This window comes from Crocodylus siamensis, chromosome 3 (genome assembly GCF_052110815.1).
Source record: "Crocodylus siamensis isolate JL-2025a chromosome 3, ASM5211081v1, whole genome shotgun sequence".
Taxonomy (NCBI): domain Eukaryota; kingdom Metazoa; phylum Chordata; order Crocodylia; family Crocodylidae; genus Crocodylus; species Crocodylus siamensis.
The window spans coordinates 32,816,000-32,834,821 of NC_143397.1; the positions used below are offsets into that span (position 1 = coordinate 32,816,000).

At 43.4% G+C, this 18,822-nt stretch overlaps 2 protein-coding genes across 2 annotated transcripts; both read right to left on the minus strand.

The window, feature by feature from the left end:
* Window positions 1–1,841: 1,841 nt before the first annotated feature.
* LOC149868148 (molybdopterin synthase catalytic subunit-like) lies at window positions 1,842–10,810 on the minus strand. The gene is made up of 5 exons (XM_090038061.1): window positions 10,671–10,810; window positions 9,341–9,468; window positions 8,067–8,220; window positions 7,561–7,684; window positions 1,842–4,563 (listed from the first exon to the last, which is right to left on the minus strand). The coding sequence occupies exons 1-5, from the start codon at window positions 10,694–10,696 to the stop codon at window positions 4,495–4,497; spliced, it is 501 nt and encodes a 166-aa protein (XP_089894187.1). The 5' UTR covers window positions 10,697–10,810; the 3' UTR covers window positions 1,842–4,494.
* Window positions 10,811–10,908: 98 nt separating this feature from the next.
* On the minus strand, window positions 10,909–14,397 carry LOC149868149 (molybdopterin synthase sulfur carrier subunit-like). The gene is made up of 3 exons (XM_090038062.1): window positions 14,264–14,397; window positions 13,755–13,876; window positions 10,909–11,048 (listed from the first exon to the last, which is right to left on the minus strand). The coding sequence occupies exons 1-3, from the start codon at window positions 14,273–14,275 to the stop codon at window positions 10,922–10,924; spliced, it is 261 nt and encodes an 86-aa protein (XP_089894188.1). The 5' UTR covers window positions 14,276–14,397; the 3' UTR covers window positions 10,909–10,921.
* Between the last annotated feature and the right edge of the window lie 4,425 nt (window positions 14,398–18,822).

Consider the following 18,822-nt stretch of genomic DNA (forward strand, 5'->3'; position numbering starts at 1 on the left):
AGGACTGCTTGTCGCTCTGTCCCCATGGTTGTACTGCACGGATGTCCCGCCTCAGGGTAGCCTCCACCCCAATCTCGCCTGCCACGACTTTGCTCGTTCCTTCAGTGGTGGGGTCCAACTACTGGGGGTTATCTGGTGCCTGGAATCTCTAGACTGCAGGCTTCTGCAAGGCTGCAACGTCCCCTACACCTTGCCCTGATACCCAGCCTCAATGAGTTGCTGAAGTCTCTCAGCCCGACCCTCGCCTCTTGGTGTTATGGGCACTTTGGTAAAGATGTACAAGGTCTAACCCAACCCAATTGAACCAACTCTAAGGCCCAATGTGACCGGCCTCCCTACCCCTCCAAAAGTGGGAAACAGAAAGAAACCAAAGGAAAAGCACTGCTAGTTAAATTCCTGACCTCACACAAAAATGGGCTAACCTAGCCCTGAGAATTTCTAACTAACCCTGTCCTGAGTACACATATGCCTGGCAGTTATCACACTCTCCTTTCCCCCTACATGCCAACTGGACCCTTGATGGTCCCTCTAGTTCCACCCACTCTGTCCCTTGCCAGGCAGCTCTATGCAGTAGGAGCTTGTTTTCTGCAGCCCCTCTCGCTGCTTAGGCTCTCCGTTCCCCATCTGGGTTTGCTCCTGGAGCCTTCCCAAACCCGTACCGATCCCACCTGGGTCAATGACTCGAGTTCCTTCACTCTCTCTTCAGGACCATCCCTGCTCTCGGCTTCTTTGCCCTGAAACCTTGGATCCTCTCCCTCGACTCCTTCATCTGGAAGAGGTACATCCGCCATGATGCTGGCATCCTTTCAGCAGTCTTCAAGGCAGCCTTTTGCCTTGTGGAAGGCAGTCCTGACCCTTCTTACCACTAACTGGGGTTCCAGGGATACCTTCCCTGGTGACTCTTCTCCTGGTCTCCCCCTTCTTTGCCCTCACTGCCTTTTATTTTCCCACATCGGCTCTGCTCGCTCCTCCCCACAGCTGGCCACAGTTTCAAAAAGACATGTGGGTCCCGCTGCCACTTCCGGTTTCGCTGTGGCGTCAGCTGCAGGTAAGGGATTCTTTGTTTCTCTCTCTTTCCTCACCTTTCCTGTTGTGTTTTGGCCCCTGGGGTTCCCCTTGGCCCCTCGGGGTCTGTCCCCTGTATCCTCCCTTTGACAAGTCAATATCAGTAAAAAAAAAGGACAACATGTGCTTTTACAAGGAAACATAATGACCAACTATGGCAAAACTAAGAAAAGAGAAAATGGGTATATGTCTGGAAATTATTAGGGAGTGCTATCACCATTTTCTAGATCCCAGCAGAACTTGGATGCAAGTCAGGAGTTTGGCTACTCAGAACAGCACATGCAGAACTGCAAGAACCTAGGAACTTACAAACAGGAGAGTTCACTGTCAGGTTGGGCATAATTAAGTACTAAATAAATGCACGGTAACCAGAGTTACTGCTCACTAGCACTGCTGCACGTCTTTTAAGTAATGCTGCTACACAGTAGCCTAATAATACTGCGCAGTAGTGTTTTAGTAGTTTGAGATGTGACACATTACTGTGCCGTATTACTAGGCTACTGAGCTGTTAGTGTCTCATGTAGACATTCCCACTGTATAAAGTCTTTTGCACTGCACATTTGGACTTTGTTGCCTCAAGTGCTTCTTTGGAATTTGCTCTATGTTACTTAGTCCTATACTACCATTTGTAAAATAACACATCCATTATTTGCTTGATACCCAAGATGACGGCTTTTCCCAGTAAGGAAATTCACATGGAACTGTGAATGCCAGGATTTGAAATGCAGGACAGTATTAATTTCAGATTCTTTTTTTTTTTTAAAAAGGAAACATCATTGCACTGAGGAAATGATCTTTATTTAGCAATTTTGACAGCATTGTATATTTTACATACAGAAGATACAAATTCATGCATTCTCCCCACAAGCTTCCAAACCACGGAAAATACAACTTTCAACTCATTGTACTCTATTTAGAACTGGATCTGTACAATTTGGAAGCTGTCTCAGACAATTATAATGCAAAAAGTGGCTTTTCTTCTGGGGAAGCCCCACTACCTTTAGTGAAACACAAAATACAACAGACAGTTTAATCATGCTTTATGCAAAAAAAAAAAAAAAAGTTAAGTTTGGGGAGTTCTTAGGTTTATTTCAGTTACAACAAGGAATGATTACTGTGATAGAGATGATGCAAAAACGAAATGATTTTGTCTTGTTCTCTTGCTTTGTGCAATCAGGAAAACAATAAAACAGGTTAAATATTTATGTTGCGTTGTATGATTTAATTAATGGTATGATGTGTAGTCTTGGGCAACTCACTTTTTTGTGCTTTTTTTTCCCCTCATCTTTTTTCTATCCTGTCTACTTAGAACAAGAGTTGGCAATTCCACCAGGGCACTGGAATGACCCAGCTCAGGTTAAAGGAAGGGTAGGCACTAGACACATCCAGCTGCTGTCATCCAGCTGCAGCGCGGTATGGCAAAAGCCCCCTTCCACAAGAGCCTGCACTCTGTGGCACAGGCAGAGTCCCTCTTGAGCAAAACCAACTGAAGCCACAGCCAAAGGTTTGGAGACCCAGATTCAGTCCAGGTGCCACAGGTTGCCACCCCTGACTTAACAGTATAAAATATGTGAGGCAGGTACAGTCTCTCACTAAAATATCTAGAACAAAAGTACTCTGGTCTCAATTCAGGCTTCAAGTACAGATTGATAATACTTACATGCTTTACTTATGTAAATACGCCCACTGATTTGAACAGAACAGGGTGAAGGCTTGGACACGCTGTCAAGCCATTTTTGCTGTGTACAAAACACCCCACTTAAACAGGAGCAACAGTGGAAAGAATAATATATAAAGAATTAATGTAAAAAAAAAAAAAAAAAAAAAAATCAACTGAACACTGAAAATTAGTATTTAATTGTTTAAAACAAGTGTTCATTTAAAAATCAAATTTATTTTGAGTGTCCTGATTCATAGTTAAAGTTTAAAATTTCAAGAGCACCTAAAGTCAAAGCCTTGAACTTGTTTTGGTTGTTTAATTTTTTTTTCTAACAATGACCATCTTTTAAGAGGTAGCACAGAACTATACATCTCTTAAAATTCCTCCAAAATTAATCATGTCTGTACCTCAGTAAAATGTCACTGCTAACAGCTTTTTCCAGTTGGATTATACCATCTTACTTCAAATGATCTATGCAGAGTGATTTTGTCACTATTTTGCAGTGGTGAGGCCTCATTTGAAGTACTGTGTCCAGTTTTGGGTCCCACACTTTAAGGAAGATGTGGACAGATTGGAAAGAATCCAATGGGAAGCTGCAAAAATGATTAGACGTCTGGAAAGAATAATTTATGAGGAAAGGGTGAAAGGATTATTAGGATTAGGATTATTTAGTCTGGGAGAGAGAAGACTGAGGAGCAATTTGAGAGTTTTTAAATCCGTGAAGGGCAATTATAGAGAAGATGGAGATAAACTATTGTCTGTGGTTCTATGGGACAAGACTGGGAGCAATGGCCTCAAACTGCAGCAGAGGAAATTCAGGCTGGAGATTAGGAGGAACTTTCTGACTATGAAGGTGTTCAAGCATTGGAATAGGTTACTTACAAAATTGTAGAATCTCCATCCCTGGAAATTTTCAAGAACAGGTTGGAGAGGCACTGGTCTGGGGTGATTTAGTTGGAGATGATCCTGCCTTAAGCCAGGGGCTGGACTAGATGACCTTGTGAGATCCCTTCCAGCCCTACTGTCCTATGATCCATATTTTATATTATATATATATATATATATATATATATATATATATTCACAGAGGATTCACAGAGATGTTTTTGTTATGCAGTTGTATACATGTGATGGGCTTGTAATATCATATATATGTGATGGGTTTGTAATAATGTGATGGGCTAGTAATATCAACTGCATAACAAAAACATCTCTGTGAAAAAAGGCAACTGGGAAGTGACCATTACCAAAATATTAATAAATTCTTTGAGTATAGCATATATTTTCCCTCTGCATGTACCAAAGTGCTTTGTCAACTTGAAGCATCTTTCAAATTACAAGAATGTAAAAAGTATGCCAAAGCTCATAAACTAACTGCATCCATACTAAAAAAACCTGAGGTCTGAAAACACATCTGATTGTCTACCTGAGATGTCCAATACTGGCAGTGACTGCAAATTGCCAGCAAAAAGACAATGAGGCAAACAACTTTAGACACCTTTCATCCCAGAATTTTATGAAATACATTTTAAATACTATACTGCTATAAACAAGAGCAGAGTAGGTGATTTTAAAGATCTGAAGTTATTTTTAAGTATAATTTTTAAGAATAATCCATTCACCATATATCATTTCATAACTGGACTAATTAAACCAATACAAATTATTCAAGCATTTGTTAGCATGGAAGTGAAATTCCTAGTTATATTTTCTGGAAACACAACTCAAAACTAATCTTCATAGAGTGACTAGCTGAAAAGAAGGTGGAATTATTTTTCCATGTTTGTCCAAAAGCATTCCTTGTTTTCTTTCCAAGAATATTCTTCTTCATACATCTCCTGCAAATAGAAACAAAGAACAAAGATGTGTTTCACAGGTCTCCTACACCTATTCGGCAGGCAGCCTACGATTACTTATACAGAGCAGAAGATGGCCTGGGAGTTTCTGCAATGAGTTCGACATCTTAGGCCTATAAAGAACTCAAGGCGGTACGCCATTTGGATTAATGTAGCTCTTAGTGTGCACTACCTGTACAGAGCTTCATGAAAGAGAGTCTAAATCAGCAGCCAGCAACCTCTGGGTGTTGCAGGGTGGAACAACCTAGTTCTGGTCTGACACAGGCTCCAGAGCTTCAGCAGCATTTCAGCAGTGGGAGGTTTTGCTTCTGCCCTTCTAGCTCCCAGCTATCTGGGACCAGCAACAGAGCTGGGTGGCTTGGGAGCTGCACCTGAATGGCAGCTGTGGGGCAAAGAGAAATGGTGGCAGCACAGGAACAGCTCCCAGCCACCTAAGGCCTGGTGCAGTTCCTCCCTGCTGAGCCCCAGAGCAGACATGGGTAAACCCACCCCACCAGAATACTACAGTGGTCTCCCCACTGCCAAAGTGGTTTGTAAATTCAAACAAGCACCGGACCTCGCTAACCACATCACCAGAAGCAAACTTCCTACAGCCCAAAACACAAAACCTGCCAACATATCTCCAATACCTGTACAAACTGTGCACCAGAATCTGTCAAAGACAAGAATACCCAAATACCTGTGGGTGCACATTTCTCACAAAAAAAGAGTCTCCCATCTCCAGGCCTGATCCTCAAAGGGAATTTACAAACCACTTTTCACAGACGGGCCTATGAACTTCACTTCATCAACCTCCTAGGTACAGAAGCTCATGGACTCAATACAGACATTGGATTTATGACACACTACAACCCACTGAGCATCTGACTCCCCAGGTAGCAACAGGTACCTCTCACTTTTACTTGCTACATCCCTCTTCCCGCCTACCCCAGCCTGTTTCTCCCACCCCCTGATGCCTCCATTTCCATTTTCACTGACCAGCTTTCTTGCATGCCAGCTTCTGGCTTCTTTACTATTCCTTCCATCCAGAAACAGCACACACACCCTGCAACTGCAGGTGCTTCCTCAGCCTGACAAAGGGTTTTTCAACCCAAAAGCTGGCATCCCAGGCAGCTAAGCTGAGCCTGGAGCCTCACAACTCTACTGCAACCAGCAAGCTTCAGGCCTATCAAAGATGATGTGGGTCTGGGCTTTCCCCAGTCAGGAGTGTGAGAGAGAGTGTGTGTGCATGCACGGTGGCTGGAGGTTATGGCACCTCCTACCCACCTTTTACCAAGGAGATCCTTGGTCCTGGCATTTCCTGGGGCACTCCCACCAGGCCTCCCAACCCTGGCAGAGTGCAGTTTTAGTGATCATGCATCCTATCCTCCTGTAAAACTGTCCTCCTTGCCCGTAGCCTCAGCCCATACCTCCAAATTCATCCTGGCACAGGAACTCAGCAGGGACTGAGGTGCAGCTTGTGTGCCACACAGTGGATGCCAACAAAACTGGCATCACGGACAGCCTTGATCATATCAGCCCCATTGTCAGCGACCATGGGCCCGCGGATGAACTCGCCCTGCCCAACAAGCCACCCCTGCACCAAGTGGTTCATGGCCACCATAATCTCCCTTGCCGTGTGGGACTCATCCATCACCTTGGCTTGAAGGAGAGCCCACCAATGGCCTGACTGATCGCACCAGTGCCCTGTGAGGGAAAGGTAGAAGTGATCTCCACCCCAGCTGCTCCAACTGTCTGAGGTGCAGTGCAAGGCTACCTACAGCCCTGCCTTGTGCAGCTCCTCCTTCAAGTACTCCCTGCATGCCTCATACAGGGAGGGCACCACCATCCTGCTAAAGGTGGTGCATGCAGGCACTTGGTAGGATGGGGCCATGAGCACCATGAGCCTCCTGAACTCTAGCCACTCAACTAAGGAGAAGGGCTGGCCATCCAGAGCAAGCATCTCCCCAGTGCTCTGGGTGACCTTGCTCGCCTTCAGAACACGCCCCCCTTTGTCTGCGGCTTTTCCTCACCACTCCAGGGTGGCCTGCCAATGCTTCTTGGGGATGGGGGCTTTGGAGCAAGAGGGAGACTTTCCTTTAGGCATGCTCCCACTAGTGCCAGGCTGAGGATGAGCTACAGACCCTCTCCTTCCCCTGCCAGGAGCCCTGGGACCTGCCTTTCCAGAACACTTCATATTAAATCTTTCCTGTGCTGGAAAGAGTGTGCGTGCACACACGCAGCTGTAATATCTCTTCTTCTGTATCTGACTTCTTCTATGCTGTGTTTGGCCTGTATGTGTATGTAACTAAAATAATATCTCTTCTTCTTCTTCTCTGTGTATGTGTGTGAGTGTGTGTAATATAGGTGCTTTCCTGCAGTGATGGATCACACTGCCAGGGAAAACACAGCTTTCATTTTAAGAAGCGGGGGAGAAACATGAACAAATAAGAGGTTTTAGGGGGAAGACTAAGTTGAAAGAAATGGATTGGATAGGGATAAGTAGAGGAATTCTAGTTAGTAAGCTGTAGCCAATCCTTTCCAAGAACAGAAACTAGCAGAAGGCTGACTAGGAAGCCAATCCAGTCCAGTACCTTTCAGACACTGTTGTTCAAGCAGAAACAGCTCACAAAAGGGACAGAAAGGCTGCAGACAGAGGTTTATATGCTGTTTCTATGTCCCTCCCCCAGAGTACTGTGATTGGAAGGGGACTCAGGGAAAGATCACAGTCACTGGCCAGCTACAGATGGCAGTCTTTCCCCACCTGCTCCCCCTCCCTCTTCTCATTTTCCATTCCTTTGAAAGACTGCCTTCCGAATCACTGTATCTTTTCCAAATTGATTCAGAGGGCTTTTTTCTCCCGATTCAATTTGGATTCGGCCTCCAAATTGGGCCAAATCTTCTCCGAATCAAGTCAGCGACCAAAGCTTCACACACCCCTAATAGGTGGTGCTTTGTTTGCAACTAGAATAAACCATCTTAAGTATCAAGATGATTTACCTTTTTCCATATTGGAACTGTTGCTTTTAAAGTGTCAATGCAGTAGCTCACAGCATTGAGAGATTCTATTCTGTGAGGAGAGGAGACTGCTATAATCACACTCACTTCCGTCACTGGAACCAAGCTAAGGGAAAGCAGAAAAATCAGATTAGTATTAATTAGCATTGACAGTATATAAATAGCCAGGGCAGTGATTCTCAATAGGGTGCCTTGAGATGTGTTCAAGGGTGATATCTGGTGCCACAATATTAGCACTATTAGTTGTGTAAAAATGATTCACAAGGTAAACTCAGAAATTTCAAATAGAAATCCAGTGATAAAAACATGATAGACTGTTGTGGTCTTTCTGAGTTCTTTACAACAGAAGAATTGCTCTATTATTTTTCTGTTATCAAAAACTGAGTGAAAACAGCTGGCAATTTCCAAAGAGCACATTGAGTCTATTAAGGGGTGGCTCAGCTGTAAAAAGTTTGAAAACCCCTGACCTAGAGTTTGTTGAAACATACCCAAGTCTATGATGCACGGCTACATGTTTGATTGCTGGCCATTTTTTTCTAACATCTCTGCAGATTTTCTTTATTTCTGCTTCTGCCATTGGTGTATATGCTTCATATTCTAAATGAACCACTTTTTTCCCATTAAAATTATCTCTTGTAGTGCCTAAAAACAAATGATTGATAAATTAAGTACAAATGATGTTTTATTTCTTTGTGTTGCAGTAACACCTAGGAACTGCTGTTAGGGGCCAGGACATGTTCGTACCAGTACTATAACAACTTAGAAGAAAATGATGATCTACGCTTCATAGTATTTAAAATTTAAGCAGAACATACATTTAGTAGATGTAGATTTTTGCTCTGAACTGGTCAGTGACTGTTCAGTGCTATGACATAAGAATTTCTAACAAGACTTATCAATTCTAATGTCGATGAGATTTAATACAGCCTGATGACTCTGTGTTCATAGAGTTTCTAATGGCCAAGGTGGAAACATATTTAGTGACGATGCACAATTTTCTAAAAATATAGCATCAAATGTAAGACACTGCTGCATCTGTCCATGCAACATGGTATTTAAGAGCACAAATGTTTAGCATCATAGAAAAGTAGGGTGAGAAGGGAGGTAATCTAGTCCAACCCCCTTCTCAAGACAGGATTCTCTCTAAATAAACCATTCCAGTCAAGTGTTTTTCTAGCATGCACTCAAAAAATTCCAAGGACAGAGGTTCCAGAATCTCTCTGGGTAGCTGTTCCAATGTTTCCTCAGTGAGAAAGTTCTTCCCAACATCTGACCTATACTTCCCTTTCTGAAATTTAAGACGTTGCTCCTTGTCTTATCCCCTGCTACCAAACACCTATTTCCATCCCTTTTATAACTGCCCTTTTGGTACTTGGAAATGTATCAAATCCCATCTTATTCTGGGTTCTGAAGTGTCAGTTAACTAAAAGGGTGGTATTAGGTCTCCTCTCTTTTGTTGTTACCATTTTAAAAAGAGGTAAATGCCAAATTATAAAGACGGCCCAAATTCTAGCCAGCCACAACAATGGCCACAGAAGCAATGAGGCTTCTTAGCATCTCCTTCCCCACTCTGGAGCTTTGTAACAGCCTTGCCAGGATCCTGCTTTAAACAACAAATACAGAATTTTGTCATACATCATGATTTGTTCCTGAGACTCATTTTTTAAAGGGATGTTTAAAGCTGGGATTATGTGGAAACCTGTGCTCTACTGATTATACTATTTAGACACCCAGAGACTCATTCTAGAAGCCTGGAACTTACCTATAAACAGAGAGATAGCCCCACAGCATGGTGAAGTTACCAGCACTGACACTTCATCTACAGAGAGCTTCACCTGGGTCAATTTGATGAAATCTTTTGGCTCTTCCTCAGTTTCATTCATGGTTTCTCTATAAAAGTAAATGGGTATAAAATTCAAACTAACTTTAAAGTAATTTGCAAGCTGCAATTTCTCTAACACTGGTGGGCCAGTTTATCCAGAAAATCTATGAGTCTCATAATGTGTACCAACCTAGAACCCACCATTTCACTCTTGACAGAACTGAGTAGCAGTATCTAGTTTATGCCTGTGCCTGATTGTGATCTAGAAACTAAGTTTTTCATCCAAATCCCTTGATGATCTTGATTCAGCAGGCACTCTCAGAGCATGCCTAACACATATACTTTCTTTTAAAATAGAGATAGTGGTGATGTCCTATCTTTATTTAAAAGCTTAGTGGTTAAATCACTTCCCCAGGATGGGGGAGACCCATGTTTAATTCCTTCCTCAGTCTGAGAGTGCTCGTATCCCCGTCACTGCCTCCCAAAAGAAAAGGAAGACGTCTCCATGCCAGTTACCATCCTCAGCCCCACTGCTAAGAGAATACACATTGTAACGCCTGTTTGTAATGTGGAGGTCTCGCTTTTTTAATGGACAAGGCATATTATTATATATTTATATGCTTTTTTTTTATTGAGAACTACCAATCCTAAACCCAAACTCTCCTCAACATGAAACCAATCCTGAATTTTCAGGGATAGTTCCAAATTTTAGAGATGTGTGCTGATGTCCCCAAAGAATCCCTGAAATAGGAAGCTGGTCCTGAATGAAGTGACACCTATCCACCATGTAATGTCCCCTCATTCCCAAACATTCCTGTGTAAACAAGAAGCTGCATTTATTCCTCAAACATGCTGCACAGTATCTAATGAAAGAGACTGCAAAACCTCAGGCCTTTCTTAATCAATTAGTCTCTAAGGTTCCACCCTGCCCTGCCTTTTGCCTGACTTCAGACTAAAACCAGTAACTACCACTTGTTCTCCAGAAATTAGTAGGGTTACTTAATAGGCAACGCAAGTATATTTAGGAAGAGTATATTTAAACAGTAGTTGGCCAGATTCTAGTCCTACTACATCAGTATAAACATGAATTTCCCATTTACACTGGTGAATCTGTTAGGACAACTGAAGCCGCCTAATAGGACAGCTATTCTTGCCACAAAAAAGAGGAAGTTTGTCTAAAAATAATATAGTATTACATTTCTTTAAAATTATTTTTCTGTAACATAACTAGATCTTAACCAAAAAGCCATGCCTGAATTATTTTGGCTACCTGATTGTTGTATGTGCGTTAATCATTTATTTCTGTACCCATTCACAGCTCAGTTCCAGCATAACAGCTCTCTACAGCAGGGAATGTTGGTACATCCTGTCCAGGACAGCTAGCAGGAGGAAGTCATCCAGCAAGCCATTAGACCTAAACAAAAAGGAAGATGAGAAAATTCAAAGAGCTGTTTCAATGCAATTACCTCCTACAGCCTGCTGTTGGAAAGGAGTTTACATACCTAATGTGTTCAGCTGGACTTAGCCACCGCTGATGGGTGGTATAATAGCAACCTCGTCACCTGACTGCAGGACCAGCAGCTGATCCCCAAGCAGCACGTATTCCTGCCGAACAGCAAAGACTACCTGATCCCGTAGGACAGCAAGCCTGAGGGAAAATAACAGAGACACAAACAGGTTTCTAAGTAATGTGCTCATGTGTAACTGCAGGATGTCACATAAACAACAAACTGGTCCATAGCCCAAAGAAGCTAAAGTCAACAGATCTGAGACTTGGGCAATCCTATTTCATACTATTCACTTAAAAAAGAAAAAAAAAAACAAATCATGACAACCAATTACTTACCCTGTAATGTGGCGATTATTTTGTCATTGCCAGTGACAGTGGGGCACCAAACCTATTCTCCCACCACCCAATAAAGGTAAGGTAAAAATTGAGCTGGCTTATTTTCAAGCAAAATAAAATACAAAAGGATGTACACACTGAATGTTTGAAAATAGTACACATGCAACTGAAAAAGAAGTGTCTTGCTGAACATGCATGAACTTCCACCATCTTCTTTGTTTGCTATTGCACCAGGAAACCATAGAAATTATTTTATCATTGACTTCTGCCAGAAAGACAAAATAACAAACCAATTTTCTAGTCAACCCTGTGCAGGCGGTGTAGATTTTAAAATATTTTTTTCCAAATTTCCTGCTGCATGACAGATTCACAGATATAATTTAATTTGCTTTCCAGTAAGAGAATAAATTTGCAAACCACTGTCCACAGATGATCAAACACAATTGCTTTTGGTAACCAATCCCATTACTGGCAATATATGGAAGTACACTACAGCTGAAGAAAGCCCAATTTGCTTTGATTCTGTATGAAGGAAAAGTCCTTTTCTAATACTTGGTTACAGCCTTTTTGTGAAAACTCAGGAGCTGCTGTTAGGGCCAGCCAGTTTAATGTAAAGTCAGATTGCTATGTAAAGGTTTTAGATACTTAAACTTTTATTCAAAATGATTAGCCTAAAAACCTCCATCACCTCTGTAGGCACTACCTCACAAGAGTGTCTTTAGCATGAGGAGGCAGGCAGCCCTCCCTCCCCTGGTGAAGCTATATCACTGTACAGAAAATAGGGTTGGAGTGGTATTGTAGTCAAGAGGGTCCAAGAAACATGAAAGAAACAAAGAGCTTTTTTATACTATTTTTTAGTAGGCCAACTGTACATTTGGGAGAGAAGTTAGACAAGGTGCCCTTTCTTCAGGCCTGGGAAAGAAGTAGGTACAGTCTAAATTAAACTGAACTGCAGATTAAGACAGTGGCTTGGATTTAACACCATATGTAAAAGGAAACAGGAACTAATAGTGGAGAAAAGCTGTACACTAAGAGCAAAAAGAAGTTATCAAGTATAGCTTCAAAGCAAGAAAAATGCATTTAAATAGATAAACTTTTATGTAAAAGAAGAAAAACAGGCTGTCATTACCTGTGGATGACTGGTTGTTTGGTAGAGGTCAGAAGAGGCACCTAGACCTGAGAAAGGGCAAAAAGTGCCCTTAGCTTATCCAATCTCTCTGCCAGCTATATAGTTGGTCCAGTAAAAGATATCACAAAAAGATCCTTGCTTCTCATATACTTCCTTGACTATCAATGGCAACTACAATACTGCATCCATAAAAGTTGGGTAATAAAAAACCATGAAACCATTGTCTATGCTTAGTCCATGGTGTGAAGTGAGCAGTGTAAAGTTATGATTTTTTGATTCTACACCTACCTTCTAACAGCATTTTGTAGATTTCCCTTCAGTAATGTGAAGTGTTCTCCTACAAGTGACTGGGTGACTCTGCCCTGTCTCATTTTTTTCTGTGAGAATTCATTTTGGAGCACAGAGGTTGAGTTTCACCCCCATATTCTCCATGGGGACAGTATACTTTGGACAAGGTATACCACACTCTGGGACAAATCCCAGTGGCTTCATTGTTGGGAGTCTGGATAATACTAGCAGTGTGTTGATGGGCTTTGCATTTACTCATAAAGCAGAGTTGTGCACTGATTGTTGTTTGCTGATCAGCCTAGCTTTTGCTCCTGATGACCAGTTGGGCAAAGTTTGGTTAGCTATTAAACTGCATTTCTGATATCTGAAATTACTTCTGATGACTTTTCTTTGCTCTTTGTTTACAACCCTCCTCAATTCTTTTAAGTTTTGAAAGGTTTGGAAAACTGCTTTTACATACGGAGTTAAGCACAAACCACTCTTATCCAGCATTTAACTTAGACTGTACCTGCTTCTTTCCTAGACCTGATGCAAGATACTTTGTGCCGAAAAGTTTATCTTTCAACTGTACAGTTGGTCTAGTAGAACAGCATCAAAACCACATCCTCCCCCCTTTCCTTTGCCTTTTGTTCCTGCACAGAAGGCATTTGAGAGCCACTGGGCCTGAGAGAGAAAGCATAGCTGTTGCCTGGTGTTAGGGCACCCCTTGGGGAAGGGGGCTTCTAGATCCTGAGCCCTGCTCCTAGGATTGTTTTTGCATTTTAGAGTAAGTCACTGAATAAAATACAGAAGTCAACCTGAGAGCAGGACCCAGGACTCTTCAGTTCTTCCTCGTGCCCTCTTTTCAGACTAATCAGTCCAGACATCTTTTCCATGCAACATCACGCCTCCCATGGGAGCTCGGATCACTGCTCCTGTGCCCCGTGTTCTGCAGAACACACACTTACAGGTGTGATCATTCGCAGCAAAAAATCCCCCAAAACCCGTTCCACAACTTTTAGGCTCCCAAGCTGCGCACCCACGTGGTCCATCCACTACACCCTCCCCGTCAGCCAGGTCACCACCGCACACCAGCCCCACGTCTGAACTACCTCGAACGTCTCTTCACAATTTCGTCCCACAGCTGGAGAGACGTGATTCGCTGTGGCACGGAAACGGTCTCTGAGCGAACCCCCGCTAGCTCTGCACTCCTGGCAAAGTACAACACAACCACCTGTTTAAAGGGAAGGAAAAACTCAACAGCCGTTCGGGCAGCAAAGCCTCCCGCTTCCCCCTCTGCCCACCTGCCTGCTTGGAGGCCAGTGGTGGGCACCAGTAAAAGCACTGAGACTCCAAAGGCCTATACTTTTGGGGGGGAGGGGGGCTAGACACAAAAGGGCCTGGCTTGTCTGCAAGACTCTGCCAGCCTGCCTCCTGTGCCACGAGGAAAAACCCGGGCCCGAGCCCAGGCCACGGGCACGGGCACCTCAAGATTAGGGGCCTCTCCGGAAGGGGCTGAGGGCAAAGTCCGGGCAGGGGGCAGAGCTGCGGGAGCTGCGCTTACGGAAAGGACCAGGCCGCAACCCCTGCAGCCCAAGGGATCGGGGGAAAATCAACCTACCTCGCAGCTCATCGATGCGCCCGCCCCCAAGGCCCTGTAAGCCTTGCAGACCCACCTCACGCCGAGCTCGCTTCGCCCCCCCCCGCGCCCAAAAGCCGAGCCGGCCCCGCCCCCGCGCCGAGTTCGCTTCGCCCCGCCCCCCACGCCCCGAGCCCAGCTCGCCCCGGCCCCGGCCCCGGCCCCAGCCTCGGGGCTGAGCGGCGGCTCCCCCTACGGGCCCGGCTGGCGGGAGGTCCGCAGCGGGCCAATCAGCGATCGCCTCCGCCGCTGGGAGGGAGCTCGGATCGTCTGTCCCCGGCCCGGCCCGCCCCGCCCCGCCCAGTCGGCTGGTAGTCCCCGTGTGTGCGCTCCGGGCCGTTGTCAGTGGCCCGCGAACGGCTTTGCATCGGGCTCCGAGATGACCAGAACCGGGGTCGCGGCTGGAGGCTGGTCCCTGAATCGGCCCTGTTCATCCCACGTTTCCAGACGAGGAGGAGAGGCACTAGGCAGTGCCATGTTGTGTGCGCAGCCATGCTGTTCAGCTACGCTCCTTCGTGAAATATTCCCGGCTTTTTAACACGTAGGGTGGCCTATGCGCAGGATCGTACAAGTATTGGGCAACTGCCCAGCCTTCCTGGAAAAGCAATGCCATCTTAGAAATCTTTATACAACTCACGACTGAGGAGGAAGAGGGGTCTGGCAAAAGGAAATGCTCCCAAGTTCAACATTTGTTAAGGCATATTGTTTTGTTTAGCTGGCCAGAGATTTGTTACATTGACAACAGTTGTTTTGCTGTTCAGGATGTCTATATACCACTTCACAGCAGCACAGTATTCAAATCCTCTCCCAAAACCAAAGATCCTAGCATTTGAACCAGAGTAAAATTACTAAATTACTAATCGCTATTTTTGATAGTGGTTTATGGTGCACATTTGATCATTTCTGACTCCATTCAGGTAATGGGTTTGGACAGATGACATGCATATATCTGCATAATTTGTTAATTGGGATAATCTGGGGTACTTGTTTCTTCAAGGCAGATGAGCCCTGTTCACTGGTAAAGCATTACACTGTCACCTAGCATGTGTAGCTTACTGAGGACAGCTGTTTTGTCTCTCCACTCCAAATCACCAACATACAAAATTGTTTTAAATTATACCAGTGTACATCTGTCATCTGCCCAGGCCTGGATTAATACACATCCAACCAAACTCAGTGGCTATATCATCAATACAGTATGTGCTCAGAGTGACCAAAATAAGTCAGTCTATGGATCACAAAAGGAGAGGGAGAGTTTGAACTCTTTTTGTATGAAATCAATACTGAACACACAAATATGTTGTATAAGAAACATTTGTAAAAGAGCCTGCAGAACACCTTCAAAAACAGTTTTCTTCTAGTAAGGGTTATGCGGAAGGGTTACCACAGGGCAGGCAATGAAGAGCAAATGAGTTAACCTCCCCTCCACCCCTCCCCCCACTAAAAAAATGTACTCTTCTGTTTGTGAATGAAGTGAATGATTAACTACTGTTATAAATTTGAACTCCACTCAAGATGGCATGTGCCAAACAAACAATATGATCATTTTATTTTTCCCTGGGTTACAACTTGCATCTCTACCTTCTGTATGGCATATATCACTTTGGCAGGGTGTATATAATAAGCCAGCCGGTAGCTGGTAAAGGGAGAAGTGTTCTTTGGCCCATAGCACAGGTGTCTTTCCTTAGATTAGCAATTGCCATTTAGAGAACTGTCATGGGAGGAACATAGGTGGCTGGACTCAGCTGAAGCAAGTTGGCTATTTAGGAGGACCTCAAAAGCAGAGGAATCAGATTTCACTTGGGCTGGGAGGACTACATGTAAGAAAGGACTACTATTTGATTTTATCTGAACTTTAATCAGGGGCTCTGCAGTCCTTTCCTTGACTGTTCCATGCTTGAAGCATCTAGTCCTCAGTCAAAGTTGCTGAGAGGTCAATAGCTGTGCTGTGTTGTGTTATTTAGGTTGAGAACAGAATTTTATAAAAGGTGATATAGAAAAATACTGGAGCTATTAATCTTTGTTACCTATTAACTGACTGTAAGCTAGATCTACCAAAGGACAAAAACACCAAGAATAGGATTTAGGTGAAATTAAAGGACACAAACCTATCCTAATGGTGACCGACCCTCCGGAGAGGGTTCCAACCTGTGAGGCCTCTCGCTGCAGCCTTTAGTGAGGTGACTGAGCCCCTGCAAGGAGCAGGATTTTAATCTCATCATCTCCTTTTAGCTAGTCCTAGGTGATTCTTTGCTCTGTGTACTGTTTTCTTTGGACCTCATTCTGAAGTATCTGAATTTCCATGTATGCTGCATCTTAAGAGCTAAGCAGTGCAGGAGAACTTTTTAGTTGCCCAAGTCCTTCACTGGCTCTAGCTGTACCCCACAGCTCTCAGTCAAAAGAAAACTATTTTCAAGAGGCTTGTAAAAATTCGCTGTATTTTAACCATTTAAATATATTTTTTCTTCCATGAACGATCTTTAAGTTGCCCTAAAGTCCTTCAGAGTTGAACATTGAGGCTTTGATATTTTTTGTCATGCTACAGTATTCAAAATTGAGCCAGTGCAATTGAAAACTTGCAGGATTTCCTCTCATCAAACATCATGCAAACCGAGAAAAATGAAGTCTAATAATACCTTGTAGAAAAAGTGACAAGGAACTGAATTAATATTGATTTCTTACATGTAAGCAATGTGCGTGGACCTATGAAGATACAGAATAAATATAGGCCTTGCCCTAAAGATTTATATAGTCTAATAGCTCTGAAGCTGAAATGTGCTTTATGAGGGGGAGGAGAAGGGGGGTGAACCTTATTGAACTTGGGGAACTTAGTAGTTGAATTGTTCTTTTCTGCATATAAAAAAGCATAATAGGATGCACAGGGAAACCCATGGGGAAAAGAACTGGAGTGCTTTCATTACTAGAAAATGTATTTTTCCTGCTGCTTAATTGTTGCCGATGTTGCAAAAAAAGTCAGTTGTAGAACTACCTGGGCAAATACTACACTGGAATGATATCCAGTATCTAGTAGCTCTCCCATATCAATCAGTTTATTTTGAAGTAACTTACTGTTTCAAATGCTTGGTGAAAATCTTGAGTTAGAGCGCTGAAATTCAGATTTATATTAGTGGAATTGAGGGACGATCATAACTCATTCCTGTCTTGCAGCTGTCTTCAATTTTCTTGTGCTGATGCTAAAGTTGGCGCTATGTTTGATAATAAACCTAGATATTGATGAAAACTGCCATATTTAGAAATATTTATGCACTGCATTTAGTTTGTACAGATTGAGATCAAAACCAGAAAAAATTCATTTTGATGAACTGCCACAATCCCACACTGCCTGTTTCATTGGCAACCAACCAAATTGAAGGTGAACTTAGCTTTCACCTCCTTTAACAATTGTTCTAAAAACAAAGCCAAGCTGTTTGAATGCATAGAGAAGGAACCAAATTCAGATCTGATGCAAGAGAGCTTATTTGAACTGATTTTCAATCTCTGTTCTGAATTCAGGTCCCAACTGGGCTCAGTAACACTAGTAATAATTTGGAACACATTTTCCAATCCTTATTTGGGCAGGAAGGAAAATTGTTCCCTGAGTTTCCATGGTGGCAGAGTCAATGAAAAGTGAAAATATCAATCTCTTTGAGACACTGTGACCTCTAGGATTCTTATGTGAGAGAGGTATCTATGGTCATTTGACCAATGTCTTTAACATCCCCTTGACACTCTTTGAAATTGTCTATTACAAAACAGATGGTGCAGTAGTTACATTTTTGAAGGACTAGAAAAGCATGACCGCATCTGGAATTAATCTTCAGCTCCTTGAATCAATAGATCACCCAGGTTTAAGAGGGCCTTTCAATCTAAAACGCTTTGCATAAGTGCATAGAAATAATACATGGCTTTTAAGGCAAAGCAGGAGCGATCTTGAACTATACATCATAGACACAACTTTATCTGTGAGACTGCTGCATATTCATAGGCAGTTCTATTTTACATGCACTTTTATAATCTTTGTAGCAAGTATTAGCAGTAAACTAAGTCATATGTTTCCTTTTTTCAGTGGAATAAAGAAGGGCATATAGTTTGTCCATAACTTATCATGAGTAAAGGGAGTCCCTTTCTATTCAGGGCTACAGTGTAGTTCTCTTTCACCCCAGAGGATGTCAAAAGATTTAGTAAACTGTATAACATGCATACAACATCTTTCAAGCAAAGCTACTTTGCGGGTAGTAAGCTTCATAGACTCATACAAAAATAGGGCTAGAAGGGTGCTCAAGCAAACCTCTAGTCCAGGGGTCAGGAACATTTTAGGGCAGAATGCCAAAAACACCTGCAACCTTAACTTGTAAGATGTTGGCGTGCCAGAGGCAGACAGCAGGTGAGCCACAAGGGGCCCTTTCCTTGTGGCTGTGCAGCCCTGGCCCCTTGCCTGAAGTGCAAGTGCCAGGCACAGTGCCTTAGTGTGCCATGCTCTGGCACATGTGCTGGGGGTGGCCTACCCCTGCTCTAGTCCAACCTGCCTCAAGGCAGGCTTG

What these genes read in the sequence shown, in the direction of transcription:
- LOC149868148 (XM_090038061.1), bottom strand. Translation starts at nt 10,696, where the DNA reads ATGATTAACGCACATACAACAATCAG. An exon ending in GGCTATCTCTCTGTTTATAG is followed by an intron (nt 8,221 to 9,340) that starts GTAAGTTCCAGG and finishes ATTTGTTTTTAG; the next exon opens with GCACTACAAGAGATAATTTT. An exon ending in CAGTTCCAATATGGAAAAAG is followed by an intron (nt 4,564 to 7,560) that starts GTAAATCATCTT and finishes TTCTATTTGCAG; the next exon opens with GAGATGTATGAAGAAGAATA.
- LOC149868149 (XM_090038062.1), bottom strand. An exon ending in ATTGTGAAGAGACGTTCGAG is followed by an intron (nt 11,049 to 13,754) that starts GTAGTTCAGACG and finishes ATTTTCCCTCAG; the next exon opens with GCTTGCTGTCCTACGGGATC.